At 41.7% G+C, this 19,441-nt stretch overlaps 1 protein-coding gene across 1 annotated transcript; it reads right to left on the bottom strand.

The window, feature by feature from the left end:
• Positions 1-194: 194 nt before the first annotated feature.
• On the bottom strand, positions 195-9,706 carry LOC132626985 (protein disulfide-isomerase 5-2-like). The gene is made up of 5 exons (XM_060342018.1): positions 9,453-9,706; positions 6,399-6,502; positions 3,167-3,537; positions 2,550-2,857; positions 195-788 (listed from the first exon to the last, which is right to left on the bottom strand). The coding sequence occupies exons 1-5, from the start codon at positions 9,654-9,656 to the stop codon at positions 480-482; spliced, it is 1,296 nt and encodes a 431-aa protein (XP_060198001.1). The 5' UTR covers positions 9,657-9,706; the 3' UTR covers positions 195-479.
• Positions 9,707-19,441: the final 9,735 nt, after the last annotated feature.

Below are 19,441 nucleotides of genomic sequence, written 5' to 3'. Positions count from 1 at the left end.
TCTATAATGCCATCATTATCTTGGAAAAATTGTAATTTTTTCGAAATTTTGATGTATCAACCTTACTGCTACATTAAGATCTTCAATCCCAGCCGGACTTCCAAAAACTTCTGAATAACAGCTTTCAACAAGCTGCAGTTTCGGTTTCGGTTTCGAACTCATATTATACACAGCACAAAAAAATATTGTCCCCATTTTCACTAGAACCGTACCAATAAATAAATCAGCAAACCTTGCACTAAGCATTCCTTTCCCATCAGTGGATGAAGAGTATCCTAAAAACAATCCTACAAGTATAGCTGTTCGTGTACTCACTTTTTTTTGTTTTTTTTATAGCTGTTCATGTACTCGCTTATGATAACTATGGATCTGAAACTTAAAACATCTCTCTGAGGCTGCCATGTCAATTGCTCATCTTGTCAAAGATTTTACAAACTACTTATTTCGGTTATATTGAAATTAATATCCAAAAAGTGAACTTAATCTATCTTGTCTTCTTTATTGCCAGAACGAAGTGGTTCTCTGGCTTCTAATGGAGATGTGGAGCTCCCTGGATGATCTAACTGGTCTCTTGGGGGCTCCTCTTTAAGAGACTGCATGATCGTCACCACTAATATCACAACAAGAACAAGGATAAGTGCTCCGATCATATACATTGAGTTTCTGAAAGCCTTGTAAGCATCCGAAGTGATGCGTTTCTGTACAACGCTTCCTTCCCTATATCCTTGAAGAAACCGCGTAATTTGGGACCCCTGATCTTCACCTTCAACACTGTCTGAGCCGATGACCTATTGTTTGTGTAAATTTTCAACATCAGTATATAAAGTCAATTGCTAATAATTATCAGCTAAATGTTTCACCTTAGTCCTAAAGTTGGAGAAGGTAAAAATGTGCTTTACAGTATGGAGTTAGTCAGAAACTTAAAAAATGAAAGAGGTGTTTCAACCAAATGTATGTTTCCTCAGTCTACCAACACAATGCAATACATTACAAGGTCATCTCAAATGCCAGTCAAATAGATAAAAACACTCAAAAATAACTAATAAGAATTCAAGATAAATTCAACTTAAGCTTTTCATGCAATGCTTTAGTTTATTTAAACCTAAGCAGGCATAAAATCTAAAAGTTAAAGTGACTCGTACTCCTCATAAAGCAAAATCATGCTCATAGAAAAACAAAGACTAAAATTTCCAAATTCACGTAGAATTAAAGTCAAGAATAAGATCATGTCCAATGGTTTTAACCAATTGCCATAATCCTGCAATATTTGTCACCCTGAAACTTCTGGTGGTATCCACTACCTGGAGAGCAGATAACAATCCAACTGCGCATTTATGACGTTATTTCATGTGTTTGGGCTTTATGTTCCTCAACAACAACAACATACCCAGTGAATCCCACAACGTGGGGTCTGGGGAGGGTAGAGTGTACGCAGATCTTATCCCTACCTTAGGTAGGGAGGCTGTTTCCGGAAGACCCTCGGCTCAAGAAAAGGCATATGAAAGGTCAGATACGGGCAAATAAATCAAAGCAATTATACACCAACAGATACTCGCAGAAATCAAGAGACAAGAAACTATAGAGCAATAAAACTACTCGTAAGAAAGGTTAAAAGCGATTACCTACTAGCCTTCTACCCTAATATGAGTCCTCCATACCCTCCTATCTAAGGTCATGTCCTCGATAAGCAGGAAATGCGCCATGTCCTGTCTAATCACCTCTCCCCAATACTTCTTCGGCCTACCTCTACTTCTTCTGAAACCGTCGCTAGCCAGCCTCTCGCACCTCCGCATTGGGGCATTTGCATCTCTCCGCATCACATGCCCAAACCATCTCAGCCTTACTTCCCGCATCTTGTCTTCCACTGAGGCTACTCCAACCTTGTCTCGGATGACTTTATTCCTAATCCTATCGCTCCTAGTGTGCCCACACATCCATCGCAGCATTCTCATTTCCGCCACTTTCACCTTCTGAACATGACTAGCCAACACTCCGCCCCATACAACATATTTAGTCTAACCACCACTTTGTAGAACTTGCCTTTAAGTTTTGGTGGCACCTTCTTGTCACACAACACTCCGGAGGCAAGCCTCCATTTCATCCACCCTGCACCAATAAGGTGTGTGATGTCATCATCCCCATTTCCATGGGCTTTATGTTCCTCGTTTATCTTTTTTTTTTTTTTTTGAGTACTTACATGACCTAGGTGATGTCTACTAAAGCCATCAGGTCAGCCATTCAAGATCACTTGCTGGAAATCTCAACCACTGAAACATGGATATAAAAACATGAATAATTAATGTTGTACTTCCTTTACCAGCTGGTTAATTAATAGATAAGATATCGGCAAAAAAGGAGAAAGTCTGAACAGAAATGTCCGCTAACTATAGATTCATGCCTCTCTAAGAAATTATAGAATGTGTAAGTTCATGCTTGTCGCTCACTTAACATGGTGAAGGAACACGCAAGCAAATTTTATTTAGAGCTGTAAAACTTTACTAGGCAAAACTATACTTGACGAGAGAGAGGATAAGAGGTTTCAAGCTTACTGAAAAGTACTCCTCGTCTCCGTCCCACACAATCATCATTGGTAGTTTAGTTTTCTTAGATACTTCAAATGACCCAGCAAAGTCTTGCCACTGCTTGAACCCAACAAAAGCAAACACCAAGTCACGGTTCGCAGATGCAGCAGCTTTCAAGAGTTTTACTAATCCTTTCGACCTCTCATCATGCTCATCTTCCACAATTGATAGAACAATTTTCCTCTTGTCGTCTTTCAACGACGTCAGAGTATCTTGATTAATGGGCAAAGCCAGAGGGAGCAAGCTCTGTTTGATATAATCCTCAAGGAACTTTTCTGCAACCATAGCAAAAAAACTTAGATTCAGTCACTGTTTGTAACATAATATGCAAGGCACAGTTTCAGCTAAAATAGTTGGTTGTTCTTTAATAGGGTGAAGATAGATCAAATGCAGAACTGAGCAATTAAAATGAAATAGGAACACCATATAAAGCTCATAGGCATATGGAACTAGGGCAGCTACTAAGTATATAAACTGAAACCTTTCAAGAACAAACATATCCGAGTATTAGTCATTTGTGTTTTCCATATGAAAAGGGAATATAGCAAGTTCAAGTTACACGAAAATTTGAAGAACTTACTGACCTTCAAACGGGCCATAGAATATGCTCTGTTCGTTGTAACTCAGATGAAGGGATACCAATGCAGGTACTTTGTCAAAATCATAGAATTCCATCGTTTTATCCGAGAAATCTTTTGCCACAGAAAACCATGCTTTTTTCTTGTATTTCACTGCCAAATGTGATATGGTAGACTCATTCAAGCCAAAGCCTATGAATATAGGAAAACTTTTGCCTGCTTCTTCAATAAATTCACTAATAGCTGAGTCAGAATTGAGTATGGCCACGTCAGAAGCGACAAACTTTTTCAAAGATCGCACAAGTAAATCTGCCTTTCTTGGTCCATAATAATCTGTTGGAACTCCATGCATGAATATCTTTAAAGTTGGATAGCCACTGCATTCCAACAAAAGAAACATTTCACTGCCTTTTTACCCAACAACTGCAAACATTCACATCAATAACTACGCCTCAATTCAAAACATAATGGGGTCCAGTATATGAATCCTCATTGATCATGTTTCTCCATTTAAATTCATCTCAAGCAACAATTGCATTCATTTACTAGTGATAAATTACCAAAATTTATAAAACATGTACATTGGTATAGTCTGTCTATTTTGATTTTATTTGTCGTATCAAAAGAAAAGAGCATCTAGGAAACCTTGAGTCCAAAGTCTCTTCGTTTTCATCCTCTCCCAAAAGGGAAGTATGTTTGGACTTCAGCCAATGGTTATATTGTAGCGGAAAAGGAGACTGAGAAAGGTAGCTTTTAGGTGATTCAGCCTCATGGGAACTCTATAGAGAACATCCTCTACAGATTAAATAAAACCCCAATTCCAATTCCTCAGGACCAGAGTCCACAACTCAGCATTACGTTCCCATTCCCACTTGCATTATCTTCTACCCATCAGCACTTTCCTAATGATGCCCCTTGATGCTTATCTGACCAAGCTAATCTGACTCTGACCAGGACTCGCCAAATAAAATGAGGATCCTACATCAGAACTCGGCACTAGACGTGCACGGAAATTCTAGAAATGTTGGAACTGTTTAGATATGGGAGAGTCTGGAATAGAGAAGGAACATTAAGATCATGTTCTGAATTGGGATATAGGAAGGTATATTAAGGAGCCAGAGAGGTTCAGGGAGAGGTGCAGGGCAGTGGATGGTGGTGGCAGCTGTCAGGTGTAGTGAGACAGCAAAGAGGCTAGGGCAGGATCCTTAAGCTAGGTTCCATTTTTTTGTGTGCGCGTGCGTGTGTGAGTATGTATGATAACCCATGTGATTTAAGCAAGTGTCCTTGTTCATTTTTTTGTCTGTTGCAATCCAAATGGGTTCATATAGGGATGAATACTGGATCAGGAATGGGATTGCCACTGGGATCTAGGAACAAAGCTTTAGACAATTGACAGGGAGTTCTAAAAAGATGTGAAAAGAGCTTGGCAAGGCGCAAAGTCAATACTTATCACCGGGGAAGATTGATGATGATAAATAGTGTCCTTGATACCCTTCCCACATATTTGATGTCCTTATTTCCCTTTACCAGTCAAAGTGGAGAAGAGGTTAGACAAACGAAGAAGGGATTTTCTTTGGCAGGGCAATAGAGATGAGAGAACTTTCCATTTAGTTAGATGGAATTTACTCACACTTAACAAGAAGGAAAGGGATTTAGGAATCAGAATTTTGAGGCAACACAACTGCAGCTTACTGATGAAATAGTTGTGAAGATTCACTTCAAAAGAGCACAATTGAAGGAAGTAATATGGGTCTCAAGGTTTTTGGACTAAGAAAGTAGTGACTACACCATATGGAGTCAATTTGTGGAAGAGTATTAGAGCTCTCTGGCAAAAAGAATGTTTGTAATATTGGGTTTGTAGTGCGTGATGGAAGAAGGATTGCTTCTTGGGATGATAACTGGATAGGGAATGCTCCCTTAAAAGATGTGTTCCCTGATCTATTCAGACTAACTGTTTTACCTGATGCTACTTTGGCTATTATGAGGGGGCAACAAGGATGAAATATCAACTTCAGGAGACATTTCAATGATTGGGAATTGGGCAGAACGGCTGGTTTCTTGAAAGTACTTGAATCTTTCAAAGGGTTGACTCAAGGACAATATAAACTAATCTGGAAAGCTCATAGCAAGGGTGCCTTTACAGTAGACTCTAGTTATAGACTTCTGAACTCTGTTGGATGGTAAGGAGGATGTTGGCCTTGAGGAAGAATCTGGGAAAGAAATGTCCCTTATAAAGTGGCATGTTTCACCTGGTTGATGGCTAGAAAGGCTTGCTTGACACACGAAAATCTACAGAGGGAGGAATTATGTTGTGGTCAAAGTGTTACATATGTGGAAAAGAATCTGAGAATGTCATTCATCAAATTTCTGCATTGTCATGCTACTGATCAATTGTGGCAGTTGTTCCTTAACATGGTTGGGCTTAAATGGACTATGCGTAGAGATACATGTGAACTTTAAAGTGCTAGAACATTAAAGGAAGATGTACAAACCACAAGAAATGGTGTTCTACTATTCCTGCATGTATATGGTGGAATATTTGGAGAGAAAGAAACGACAAATGCTTTGAAGCAACAGGAAACTCTATTCAGAGGATAAAGAAGAATTGCTTACTTTTGTTTTGCTTTTGGTGTAAACAGAACTTTGTAAATGAAGCTGAAGCAATGATAAATCTTACAGAATCCTTTAAGAATAAGAAGGAATTCATCTTAGGATTCTCTGTAAATACTTTTGAACAGTACCTTCTTGGTGCTAGTTTCTTTTATAATACACTTACATTTCTAAAAAGAACAGTAGAAGAGCACCACCAGAGTTCAGGTCCCGACACATGGGGGATTAATTCAGCTGCAAGGATCTTGAATCAAGGGAAGGAAGAATGAGACTATTATTTGGAAGTCGCCCCCAACCAAGACCTAGATGGCAACATAACCGAGTACGTCATAATTGAGAAAGGGAAGACCCATCCCCAGAAGGCAGGCTGGATCAGGATATGAAGTTCTTTTGTAGGATCTGCATCTACATTCCACAGTCTTGGGCAATCTATAGAAGACTAAAAATTGATTTAAGATCACAAACTGTGAATCTAATATTGCTAATAGAAATGTTTTACCAAACTAAAGAATAACTTATTCTCTTTTGGTTCGAGCAACTTGATTTAACCAGAAAGCAGTTTGCACATTGTGAAAATGTATTAACACAATAATTGTAGTAAGAACTAAGACGGATAAAGCAGACATACTCAATTTCATATTTAGAAACAAGATTACTGTATTTGTCAGCATTTACTTTTGCAATTACAACGGGCTGCTTCAGAACAGCAAGATCGGCAGCAGCTTTGTCCAACTGCAAGGAACTTTTGTCAGAATGCTTCATGATGTCACATTCAAAATATCAATTATCCAATAAGACAAGCAAATGAAATGCTGTTCACATGTCTACACTTGTATAGGGAAGAAACAAAATAAATGTCCCTTTGATAGCAAAAGAATACTAACATAGAACGCAGAGTACGAAGCTTAATGAACTCAAGTAAAGAGCTTGACAACACCTTCTTCTATTCACGAACATTATCATCAATCTTTATACAGAAACCATTCAACCTAGCAGTTTCGGTGATCACCAACAACACACTTAAGCACCCAACATAGAGTCACTCTATAAAGGGAGAAATTTTCTCTTAGAGGACAGGGAACGCTGAATAGAATAGAAATACGCACAACTATACCTATCAGTCTATGAACAGTTGTCAGGTGGTAACAATCACTTCTTACATGACATATCATGATCTTGTCTGACACTAATGAACTTCCTTTGCAAGATTACTTTAGGCCTTTACATTTAATCAAATATCCTTTTTGATCCCACTATCCTCTGTTGTCCCATCTTCTTCTACTCTTTTTAAACTGGGGGAATGACTTTCTTTCCGAGGTATCTTAGAACCTTTTTTACTCTCCTGATTGGGCAATTGACTTTGCATATGAACCTTACAAACTCTTCCGAGGAAGCATTTAACCAGTACCAAAAGAGAAAAGAAAGTTACAAGAAGTTATAAACTGAGTAATTTCTCACTGGTGAAATAACACAAGCTAATCCAGTTACTAAGATCAGCCCCCATGTGTGCTTTCGTCAGCCTATTGAACTATGTTGTTCATGGAAAACAGATTTTTTCTAGCAGTTCATGTATCATGGATGCGAACATATTAAGTTAAAAGACGGCATGCAAAATATTCTTTCACTATAACTGAAATAACTCTTTGCTCTTTAGTAGCATGAAGGAGAGCTTCATTTTTCCTATAAGTTTAATTACGTGATCATGATAAGCCCTCCCTCCCTCTATGGTTTCAAATTAGATTAGATCATAAGCATCTATGTCTCAAGTGTCAATTTTTTTTTTTTTTAATAAGAATTTGTCAAGAGTCAAATTAACACTATCAACAACTTATTAGCTACCATAAGAGAGTGCACATATATACACACTAGCAGCTACATACTTGATTCATGTGCCATAATTTCATTTTACATTAGTAGGTATTAAATTGCCATATACAATTAATTAATAATTAAAATTTGGAAATAAACCTTAAGATGATATTACTTTATGCCCTATAGTTTTTTTTACCAAAGCCACTGTCTGAAGGTCAATGTGACCTACTTTCAGTCTTTTACATACTGCTCTATCTACTTTTTTAAATAAAAATGATAAATTTAAAAACTGCTGCAAGTTGAATATTTTCCCATTCTAAAAGACAAGATTATTACATCTTAAAATTTTGGTTGAAGATTAGTTCGTGAATACTACAATATTATCACGGTAACAGGCCATTTGGTAGGGTGTATAAGAATAGTACTGAATAGGGTGTATTAGTAATACCGGGCTTAGTAATGCTGAGATAGATATGCTAGGATTAGTTATACTGTTTGATTTATTGTATTAAATGAATGGGGTGTACTATAATAGGAATAGTACTCAATAGGGTGGATTAAAATAGAAACAGTGCTGAATAGGGTGTATTAGAATAGGAATAATATTGGAATTAATGATACATAGGTTTGCTATAGTACTGAATAGGCACCCACGGGTATGGCCTAGTGGCCAGTGAAGTGGGTTGAGCACCATGAGGTCTTAGGTTCAATTCCCAGCAGAGACAAAACACTAAGTGATTTCTTCCCACCTATTCTAGTCTTGGTGGACAGAGTTACTTGACGCCTGTTGCTGGTGGGAGGTGGCATGTATACCGTGGAATTAACTGAGGTGCGCGCAAGCTGGCCCGGACACCACGGTTGTTAAAAAAAAAAAAGATATTGAATAGGATATAAAACACTACGAAACAAGGAATACTAATATCAAAGCTAATACATATATTTTATTTTCTCTAATACATCCTACCAAAGGACCCCTTACCCCCGTTTGGATGGTGGTTTCCCGTGGTTATTAATATATGGTTTTCCATGAAACCATGTTTGTTTTCATTGTTCTTAAAATTATGTGGTATGGTGCTGTAAAACCGTGGTTCATCCCATGGTTATATAACCATGAAAAGTCTCAATTTTTGTAACCACAGATTTGATGATTTTTCCGTGGTTACGTATTTCATTTCCCCATTATACCCCACCCTCCACCATCCACCCCAACCCCACCCCACCTACTCACCCCACCCCTCCCCACCCACCCCCACCCCTAACTACCCCACTCCTCTGCCACCCACCACCCCAACCACCACCCATTATCCCTCACCACCGCCCAACCCCACCCTACCACCGACCTCACACAACCCACCCCTTCACCCCCCCTCCCCCCACTACCCCTCACCACCACCCAACCCCAAAACCACTCACCCCCACCCTCATCCTACAACCACTCACCCCTCCACCATCCCCACCCACTACCTACTTATTTTTTAAAGTTTCAAATTTTATTTTATTAATATATATAAACTAATTTCTAATTAAGAGTTAAGGGCATTTTAGTAAACTTACAAGTTATTATACAGTAACATACAGTCAAACCAAACAATATAAATGTTATTAAACCACAACAAACGATACAGTCTATCCAAACATTGTATTCATTAATACAGTACAATACAATACAACACCATACTGTACCCTACCATACTGTAGATTAATGAACCACGGGAAACAACCATCCAAACAGAGGGTAGTATATCTCTTATTTTTTCCTCAATTTGATGCATATGATCCTTTAGTTTACTCAAAAAAAAAATACTATAATCAAGTAAAAAGCAAATCCGAAGCATTAAAAAAAGAGAGAGGAAGTGGGGTAAGAGAAGACCTGAGGAGAAAGACGTTTGCAGTGACCACACCAAGGAGCATAGAAATCGATCAATATATAATCGAAGGTGGAAATAGCAGCTTCAATATTGGACTCATCTAGTTCCAATACTTTCCCATCCACGTCGAACTGTGGCTTCTGTTCCGCCGCCAATGACAACGGAGATAGGAAGAGGAGGAAGGTGATGATCCAAATGGAGCGCATCTTGTGTTCAGTGGCTGCAGTTTGTATGGAGTTGTACAACCAAGATCTGCTTTTTCTTTTTCCTTTTTATACTTTACACTAGGGCTGGGCATAAATATAAAAAATTGAAAAATCGAACCGAACCGAACCGAAATTTCAACAAACCGAACCGAACTGAACCGAACTAGTTTGGTTCGGTCTTTGGTGTCCACCGTAAAAAAACCAAAATCGAAATAGCCGAATCGAAGTTTGATAAAACCGAACCGAAAAATCAAACGCGCACTGAAATTTAATACATTACCCAAAAAAAATTAAAATAGTTCAGGCCCATTAAGTTTAAAGCAAAAAAACTCAATTGTAATAAGTCCTCTTTTGCATTTGTATCCCTAGTTTTCCACTTCAATTGAGAAAATCAAATATCCTTAACAAAGAAAGGTAACTAGGATCTGTCTTTAGGATTAATGTATGTCCTTTATGTGTTTTCTTAATTATTCTTACGGTATGTATATAACACCTAGTAATCCTATATCATGATTATAGTTTTCTGTTCTTCTGTATCCTGTTTGTTTGATTTTGATTTCAATTTATCAGTTTTATGTTTTATTGCTTTTTAGAATATGAATTAGTGTTAATGGAATCGCTTCTAATATTATATCAAAAAAACCGAATTGAAAAAATTGAAACCGAACCGAACCGAACTTTAAAAAATCGAAACCGAAAGAACCGAACTGAACTAGTTTGGTTCGATGTTCGGTGTCCACCTTCAAAAAATCGAACCCCAAAATAGCCAAATCGAAGTTTGATAAAACCGAACGCCCACCCCTACTTTACGCAGTGCTAGTTGGAAGGTCAAAAATGTCCTTTTACTTATTAGGACAACATCGTGCCTGAGTGTAATCCCACCAATGGAGTATAGGAAAGGTAGAGAGGTACTAGTACAGATACTTAGCCAACTATGAGTAATAATCTCTCGAAGTCATTTTTTTTTTTTTTACATAGGAATTGTATACGGTAAAAATCGGATTTATGTTGGACCGGTGAAATCAGGGATCGAGGGAAGAAAGAAACAAGCACGAGCACGAAGACTTTCTTTCGGACCGGAGGTATCGCACTAGAAGTGGTTGATCAGAAGAAAGCGAAGGAAATCGTTTGGTCCGGTTTCTCCATAGCCGGGTTGATCGTGGCCATTGGTCCGGGTGATCGTGGCCGTTGGTCCGGGTGATCGTGGCCGTTAGTCCGGGTGATCAGTTACATAATTGCCACACGTCAAGACCGTTCTGCCACATTGTACTGCCAATCGTACGGGTGTCAGACCGTACGACTCAACCTTATCCTTTTAGGGTTTTCTTTATTCAAAAGGGTTTTATGTTCTATAAAGGGCCCATAAGACAAAACTATAAATAGGAGGCATTTCCCTACTTTCAAGGGTTAGCTTTTTCAGATCTAGAACATTGTAATAGCAAAATATATAAAATCTCTCCCTTTCTCTCTCTCATATTAGTCCGGATTTGTGTGTTCTTCTTTAGCTTTATTTATTCATCCAATACTCAAATATTATTTAATACATATATTTTGTGTAAATCACCTATTTCGATTCACTTGCTCACAACAAATCCATATACATTTTCTTCCAACCAAATAGATTAAAGCTCATCCACATATCCTATACTTCACTTACAAATTCAATTGATTTCCTAAATTCGGGGTAAATAGTTTCGCGCCCACTGTGAGGCTAGGATAATAGTGGTCTTTGATCTTAGTTTCTATCTCTTACCCGTTATGATCGAAAAAATCTTTTGTTCGTCTCTGTGAAAACGGATCAAATGGAAAACAGTGGACAATCTGGTCACGTCAACAACAACGAGATTGTGGCCGAAAATGAAGACAGTGGGCCGCGAGGATTACCAGCAAATCCCATCGACCTAAACCCTGTTAATTCGAGGGAGGGCCTCAACCGACAAAACACCGTGAATCAGGAGAATACCGCCCCGCCGGCCAGCGATCCTTGAAATACTCACAATTCAATTACTTTGTCCCGGACACAAGGCCGGAAAGTGCCGGATACCCCAGATGATAATATTGACTTACGTTTAATTTTTGAAATATTGCAGGAACAGAGGGCAGCTATTGCCAAACAAGGAGTCGCAATAGCCCAGTTCCAAAGCAAAAATGATAAAACGACCCCGGAGAGGACGAAAGGTGCTGCCGAACCCAGAAGGGACGAGACACGGATGGTCGAGAGTAATGGGTCTGGAGCTGGTTCATCCACCGAAGTTCTGAGAATGCTCGAAACATTAGCGAAGCGGGTAGACTCAACTGAGAAGAGGGTGGAAACATATAACTCTCGGGTGGACCAGATCCCGGGGGCTCCGCCTATTCTGAAAGGACCAGATTCGAAGAGGTACATTCAAAGGCCTTTTCCTCCGAGTGCGGCTCCGAAATTGATCCCGAAAAGGTTCAAAATGCCGGATATCCAGAGATATGACGGCAAAACGGATCCTCAGGAACATGTGACTTCATACATCTGTGCCATAAAAGGCAATGATGTTGAAGAGGATGAAATTGAATCCGTGTTGTTGAAAAAGTTTGGGGAAACTCTGTCGAAGGGAGTTTTGACTTGGTACGACCATCTGCCCGATCATTCAATCACTTCTTTCGAAATGCTCCCTGATGCGTTCATAAAAGCTCATGCCGGTGCCAAAAAGGTGCAGGCCCGTAAGGCGGATATTTTTCGTATAGCCTAAAGGGATGATGAGTTATTGCGTGAATTTGTCAACCGATTCCAAAGGGAACGAATGGAGCTCCCTCCGATTCCGGAGGAATGGGCTGCACAAGCTTTCACCAAAGGGCTTAATCCTCGGAGCTCGACGGCCTCATTCAAACTAAAGGAAAACTTGCTGGAATACGAGGCTGTGACCTCGGCGGATGTCCATAACAGATACGCATCAAAGATTCGGGTAGAGGATGACCAATTCGAGCTTCCCCTGGGGCCCGTGAATATCAACAAAAGCTCGAAGAGATCGCGAAAAAATTGCGAGTCGGAGTTCAGACCATCGAGGGAAAGGTATCGGCCATACTCTCATTCGGAAAATCCAAGCTTCAGGTTGGAAAAATTAAGGGTTGGCTTGAGTCAATTCTCCGATCGGGGTGATAAACGGGTCGAGCGCCCGTCGAACAGTCGAGGTCTCTCATTTAGGAGCGATGCCGGAAGCTCGGCCAGCAACAAAGACTTGCCAAGGATATCGAGTACAACGTCAACGTCAACACTTCGGACCTCGTCTCGGCTATTGGCCGTATCGCAGAAGCAAGATGGCCGAGACCACTAAGGTCAGACCCCGGCCAACGGGACCTGAGCGTGATGTGTGAATATCATAGAACCCATGGACACAGAACTGAGGACTGTCTCCAGCTAAAAGAGGAGGTGGCTCGGTTACTGAAGAATGGTCATCTCCGAGAATTTCTCAGTGAACCAGCTAAAGGCCACTACAAGGAAAGGGAATCTCATAAACGGGCCAAACCAGTAGAACCTCAGCATATAATCAATATGATAATCGGGGGTACCGATACCCCTCGAGGGCCCGTGATGAAACGGACGAAGGTTTCCATTGTGCGTGAGAAGCGCAGCCGGGATTACTTACCCGAGGGTTCCATCTCTTTCAACAACGAGGATACAGAAGGCATCATTCAACCGCACAATGATGCATTGGTAATCTCTATTCTTATTTTTAAATCACAAGTTAAACGTATTTTGATTGACCCAGGAAGCTCGGCCAATATCATCCGGTGGAGAGTGGTTGAACAGCTAAGGCTACTCGATCAGATCGTACCGGTAGCCCGAGTGCTCAACAGGTTCAACATAGCGAGCGAAACTACGAAGGGGGAGATCTTTTTGCCGGTCAACATTGATGGCACTATCTAACAAACGGTGTTCTATGTAATCGAATGAGATATGAAGTATAATGCATTGCTGGGTAGACCTTGGATACATAGCATAAGGGTCGTGCCATCGACATTACATCAGCTGCTGAAATTCCCGACCTCGAAGGGGATAAAAACCATCCGAGGTGAACAGCCCGCTGCAAGTGAGATGTTCGCGGTCGAGGAAGCGTCACCTCTTCCCAAAAAACCGGATCAAAAGGAAGATGAGTCAACCAGGGGCTAGAACTCCAAAAAGCAACTAAAGTACACGGGTTCGACAACGGAGCAGAAGGGGTTGGACCCGGGTATGAAGAGGATGATTTCGGTGTACCCAGATCATTCGTCTTGCCGGATGACTCGGATGTAACCAAGTCAACAGTAGAGGAGTTGGAGCAAATCATCTTGTTCGAATACCTACCGGATAAAAAGGTATACCTGGGCACGGGGTTAACCTCGGAGCTCAGGAACAAGTTAATTAAATTTCTTTAAGCTAATGTCGATTGCTTCGCATGGTCCCATATAGATATGACAAGTGTGCCACCGGAAGTAACAACTCACAAGCTCAGCCTAGATGGGAGGTTGCCCTCGGTGAAGCAGAAGCGAAGGCCCGTAGCAGAGGCAAAACACGCCTTTGTAAAGGATGAGGTAACAAAGCTTTTGAAAATAGGCTCTATCCGGGAGGTAAAGTACCCGGACTGGCTAGCTAACGTAGTAGTGGTGCCGAAAAAAGGTAATAAATTTTGAATGTGCGTTGATTATAAGGATCTAAACAAAGCATGCCCGAAGGATTAATTTTCGTTGCCTCACATCGATAGAATGATCGATGCGACGGCCGGGCATGAGATGTTAAGTTTTCTCGATGCTTACTCCGGGTATAACCAAATCCGGATGCACCCGGAGGATCTAGAGAAAACATCCTTTATTACCCGGTATGGGACTTACTGTTACAATGTCATGCCTTTCGGATTAAAAAATACCGGTGTAACTTACCAACGCCTAGTTAATGGAATGTTCGAAGAACAAATAGGGAAAACAATAGAAGTTTATATTGACGACATGGTGGTCAAGTCCCTAGAAACAGAGGACCATTTAAAGCATTTGCAGGAAACCTTCAATGTACTACGTAAGTACAACATGAAGCTTAACCCAGAAAAATGTGCCTTCGGTGTCCGTTCTGGTAAATTTTTAGGTTTCATGGTGTCAAACCGGGGGATTGAAATCAACCCGGATACGATCAAAGACATTGAGGATATTGAGGTGGTAAATAACGTCAAAGGAGTGCAGAGGCTCACCGGAAGAACAGCGGTGCTGAGTAGTTTCATATCGAGGTCATCGGATAAGAGTCACCGCTTTTTCTCCTTACTAAGGAAGAAGAATGACTTCGTTTGGACACCGGAGTGTCAAAGAGCTTTGCAAGAATTGAAAAGGTACTTGTCCAGCCCGCCGCTACTGCACACACCGAAAGCGGACGAGCAGCTTTTTCTCTACCTTGCCGTCTCCGAGGTAGCGATAAGTGGTGTTTTGGTCCGAAAAGAATTAGGTACGCAATTTCCTATATATTATATGAGTAGGACTTTAGGGGATGCAGAGACCCGTTATCCCCACCTGAAAAAGTTGGCATTGGCATTGGTAAGTGCTTCTAGAAAGCTCAAGCCTTACTTTCATTGTCATCCGGTATGTGTAGTGACTACTTACCCCCTAAAGAACATCATGCATAAACCAGAATTATTAGGTAGACTAACTAAATGGGCAGTAGAGACTAGCGGATATGATATCGAATACAAGCCTCGGACGGCTATCAGGTCCCAGATCTTGGCCGATTTTGTGGCGGACTTCACCCCAGCTATGGTCCCTGAGGTTGAGAAATAACTTCTGCTAACCTCGGGGAAAGCTTCGGGTATTTGGTCGCTACACACGGACGGGGCCTCGAACCTCAAAGGTTCCGGGCTAGGAATCGTCCTTAGAACCCCCGCTGGGGACGCCGTTCGACAGTCCATTAGAACTGTTAAATTGACTAACAATGAAGCCGAGTATGAGGCTATGATTGCAGGTTTGGAATTAGCCCGAAGTATGGGGGCCGAAATAATTGAAGCAAACTGCAACTCTCTCTCTTGGTCGTTAACCAGATGAATGGCGTCTTCGAGGTCAACGACGAACGGATGGAAAGGTATCTGGAAAAAATCCAAGTGATACTACACCGGTTTAAAGAATGCACCATGCAGCATGTACCCAGGGAGCAGAACAGCGAAGCCGATGCATTGGCTAATTTGGGTTCTTCAGTCGAAGGGGAAGAAATCAACCCCGGGACTATGGTGCACTTGATGAATTCGGCGATAGAAAACAGACATGCTGAAATAAACACAATGGTTTTAACTTGGAATTGGCGCAATAAGTACATCGACTACTTGCGAGATGGAAAGCTCCCGAGTGACCCAAAAGAATCACGATCACTAAGGACAAAAGTTGCTCGTTTCTGCTTGGTAGACGGCCAATTGTATCGACGGTCTTTCTTCGGACCCCTGGCCAAGTGTTTGGGTCCCGGAGAAACGAAGTATATGATGAGAGAAGTACACGAGGGGACTTGTGGCAATCACTCCGGTGCTGATGCCTTGGTTCGAAAAATTATCAGAGCCGATTACTACTGGAACCAGATGGAGGAAGATTCGAAGAATTTTGTCCGGAAATATGACGGGTGTCAAAGACATGCCCCGATGATTCATCAGCCCGGGGAGTTGCTGCATTCGGCCTTCGAAAAAATTAGAGAGAAGGAAGTTATTGACTTCATATGGGACTACATTATTTGTCGTTTCGGCGTTTCGGCATCCCGGCCGAGATAACTTGTGATAATGGTCCTCAGTTCGTTGGCGGCAAAGTCAATGATGTCCTCAAAGGGTTGAAGATCAAGAAAATCGTATCAACTCCATATCACCCGTGTGTGAACGGACAGGCGGAATCCACGAATAAAATAATAATTCAAAATCTGAGGAAAAGACTTGAAACGTCAAAGCATCACTAGAGGGAAGTACTACTGGAGGTATTGTGGGCTTACAGAACCACATCGAAATCAAGCACGGGAGAAACACCTTTCTCGTTGGTCTACGGGGCCAAAGCCCTCATTCCCCTAGAAGTTGGTGAACCAAGTCTCCGATTCAGGTACACCACCGAGGAGTCAAACGAGGAGGCCATGGCTGTAAAATTCGATCTCACGGATGAACTTCGCGAAAACACGTTGGTCCGTATTGCAGCTCAGAAGCAGAGAATGGAAAGGTACTACAACCGGAGGGTCAATTTTTGACATTTCCAAGTAGGGGACTTGGTGCTTCGGAAAGTTACCTTGAACACCAAAAATCCCAACGATGGAAAACTGGGTCCGAACTGGGAAGGGTCGTATAAGATAACCGAGGTAACGGGCAAAGGATCATATTAGCTGGAATCCATGGACGGGCAACGGTTGCGCAATAACTGGAATGTGGCTCATTTGAAGAGATACCACTGCTAAGGTATGGAAACTTTGTGTTTATTTATTAACCTTTTCTTTTTTGCAGGAAGTCGAGTACAGGATAAACTTAGGTGCTAAGTCTGAAAACACGTGTTGCACTCTTTTCCTTAGTACGGTTTTATCCCAAAATGGGTTTTTCGACAAGGTTTTTAATGAGACAACAAGTACAACGTGTTACTTGATAAAGATGAGGACAAGCGCCCGGAAACTCGGGGCCACACCCTACGAGTGGGGACTTGATAGTGCTTACCCGATCTTGTAGCTCGGATAAGCACTAGGGGACTACTATACCTACATCGAGGTTTACCCCGGTTAGTAAAAAACGGAGGAGCTCAACAAACCAAAACCGGACCTTTTGTATTAGGTTTCGATATAAGGACCAAATGATAAGAATGAATCATGTCCACTTAGTATTTGCTACGGCAAAACCAAAACCGGACCTTCTGTATTAGGTTTTGATGTAAGGACCAAACGATCAGAATGAATCGTGTCCACTTAGTATTTGCTGCGGCAAAAACAGAAGGAAACGGAAAAAATTCTCATATCATGTACGTACAAATACTTGCAATATAAAGATTATCGAAAGTTCGGATTATTGCATTTCGGATATGCCTTCTTGTTAAAACACCCTACCTCGGTGATTACAGCCGTATTTTGGCATCGCTTTATTCATATACCCTACTCCGGGCACTACAGTCGAAATTCGACAAAGGCAACAAGGTTATAATGAATCGAGCCAAAATCTTTAACACCCTCGAATGGGGACTGCTACATCAGAATTTGCTAAGGCTGGGATTCAGGTGTCCGAACTTAATCTATGATAAGTGAATAGCCGAAAAAAATATCGGTCCTAAAAATGCCTAACGTGATTTGGAGACGTTTGAATTCACAAAGCATAGATAAGTCCCACGGGCAAGCCACTCGATCAAATTCCCGGACAAAACGTACCGGACGAAGCGAAAAGCCAATATTCAGGAACAGTCCGAAAAAATGACTCCGAGTCTCTGCTTGTCCTTAAAACGGACCGACAATTCGGGCAAAAGTCATAACAAGCATTCAAGCAAAAGAATAAAGTCAAGAAAGATGCACATTTCATATATGTAAGGTTTTTTACACCTGAAATCCCCACGAAGTTGAAAAACAAAAATCAAGCCAAAAAGGAAAAAGACAAAATAAAGGCTAAATACAGGCCCTAGTCTATCTGGTGTGCCTGGATCCAAAATGTTCGGATATTGTCCGCTCGGAATCTTCGGAATCAGTATCGATAACTCTCTTAGCTTCTTCCTCGACCCTTTTAGCTTCAAGTATCAGGGCCGGGAGATCCGCAAAGCCATGCTCGGCTTGCTCAAGGGTGGCCTTCCGAGACTTCCACCGTTCATACTCCATCGCAATCATGGTATGAGCCTCTGCAGCCTCCACACTCCTAAGGGCTTCTGCCAAATCGGCCTCAGCCTGGGCCAGCTTAGCCACTAGTTCATCCCTCTCTTCATCAGGACTCTTTGGATTTGAGTGGCCGACTCAAGCTCGGCTTTGAGAAGGTCATTAGCCTCGGCCGTCTCCACGAGTTCGATTTTCAGCTCGTCACATATCCGGGCCCTGTCCTCGGCTTTTTGCTCGAACACCCTCATCCTCTCCTTGTACTTAGCACTCTCAGATTCTAGCAGCCAATGCCTCTCGGCCATGTTCACGGCATCAGACTTGACCGAGTCAAGCTCCCCCCGGATTTGAGAGATAGTGGTTTCGAGCTCACCAAGCCTCGATGAAAAACGAGCATTGTCTTGGCAAAGACCGACCTTGTTCGCTTCTAAAAGTCGGTTCTTCTCGACCATCTCGACCAACTCACTCTTTAATCGAAGGTTTTCGGCCTTCGCCGCGTCGAGCTCAGGTTGAAGGTTGGAAAGGGCAACAACTCGGTTCAATTCATCTTCCTTCACCCGCAAAAGGTGCTGGAACTTCTCCGTTTCTCGACCCTGGGCATCCAGCTGACCCTTAAGATCGTCAACTTCTTGCTGAGCGCGGACGAAGGCTTCATTAACAAGCACCACACTCTGTAAAAGAAACAAGGATGTTAAAACTCGGATAAATGAGAAGCTAAAATTCCCATTGAATTATGCAAGGATAGGCTGATAAGCTTAGTTGATTGCCCGCGTGCATGCCCTCTTTAATGAGACTCTGCCAGGGACTCCGTTCATCTTCCGTTTGTCCGAGTCCGAGACGAGGGGCCTCAGATAGCTTGCTACTCCCACCGGACGAGACAAAAAGCTGCAGTTCTCGGGGACGGTAATCACGGTCGATCTTGTCCTCCTAGGTTTCACACTTGGGGCCGGGAAGATGCGCACCAGGATATTCCTTGCACCAGTCTTGTTGGACCGGCTAGCTGCTCTCGTGA

This window comes from Lycium barbarum, chromosome 2, assembly GCF_019175385.1.
Source record: "Lycium barbarum isolate Lr01 chromosome 2, ASM1917538v2, whole genome shotgun sequence".
NCBI lineage: Eukaryota > Viridiplantae > Streptophyta > Magnoliopsida > Solanales > Solanaceae > Lycium > Lycium barbarum.
The sequence above is the reverse complement of the archived record's forward strand: the minus strand, read 5'-3'. Positions and strand labels throughout refer to the sequence as shown.

What these genes read in the sequence shown, in the direction of transcription:
- LOC132626985 (XM_060342018.1), bottom strand. Translation starts at nt 9,656, where the DNA reads ATGCGCTCCATTTGGATCATCACCTTCCTCCTCTTCCTATCTCCGTTG. An exon ending in GCAAACGTCTTTCTCCTCAG is followed by an intron (nt 6,503 to 9,452) that starts GTCTTCTCTTAC and finishes AGTTCCTTGCAG; the next exon opens with TTGGACAAAGCTGCTGCCGA. An exon ending in ATTCTATGGCCCGTTTGAAG is followed by an intron (nt 2,858 to 3,166) that starts GTCAGTAAGTTC and finishes CTATGGTTGCAG; the next exon opens with AAAAGTTCCTTGAGGATTAT.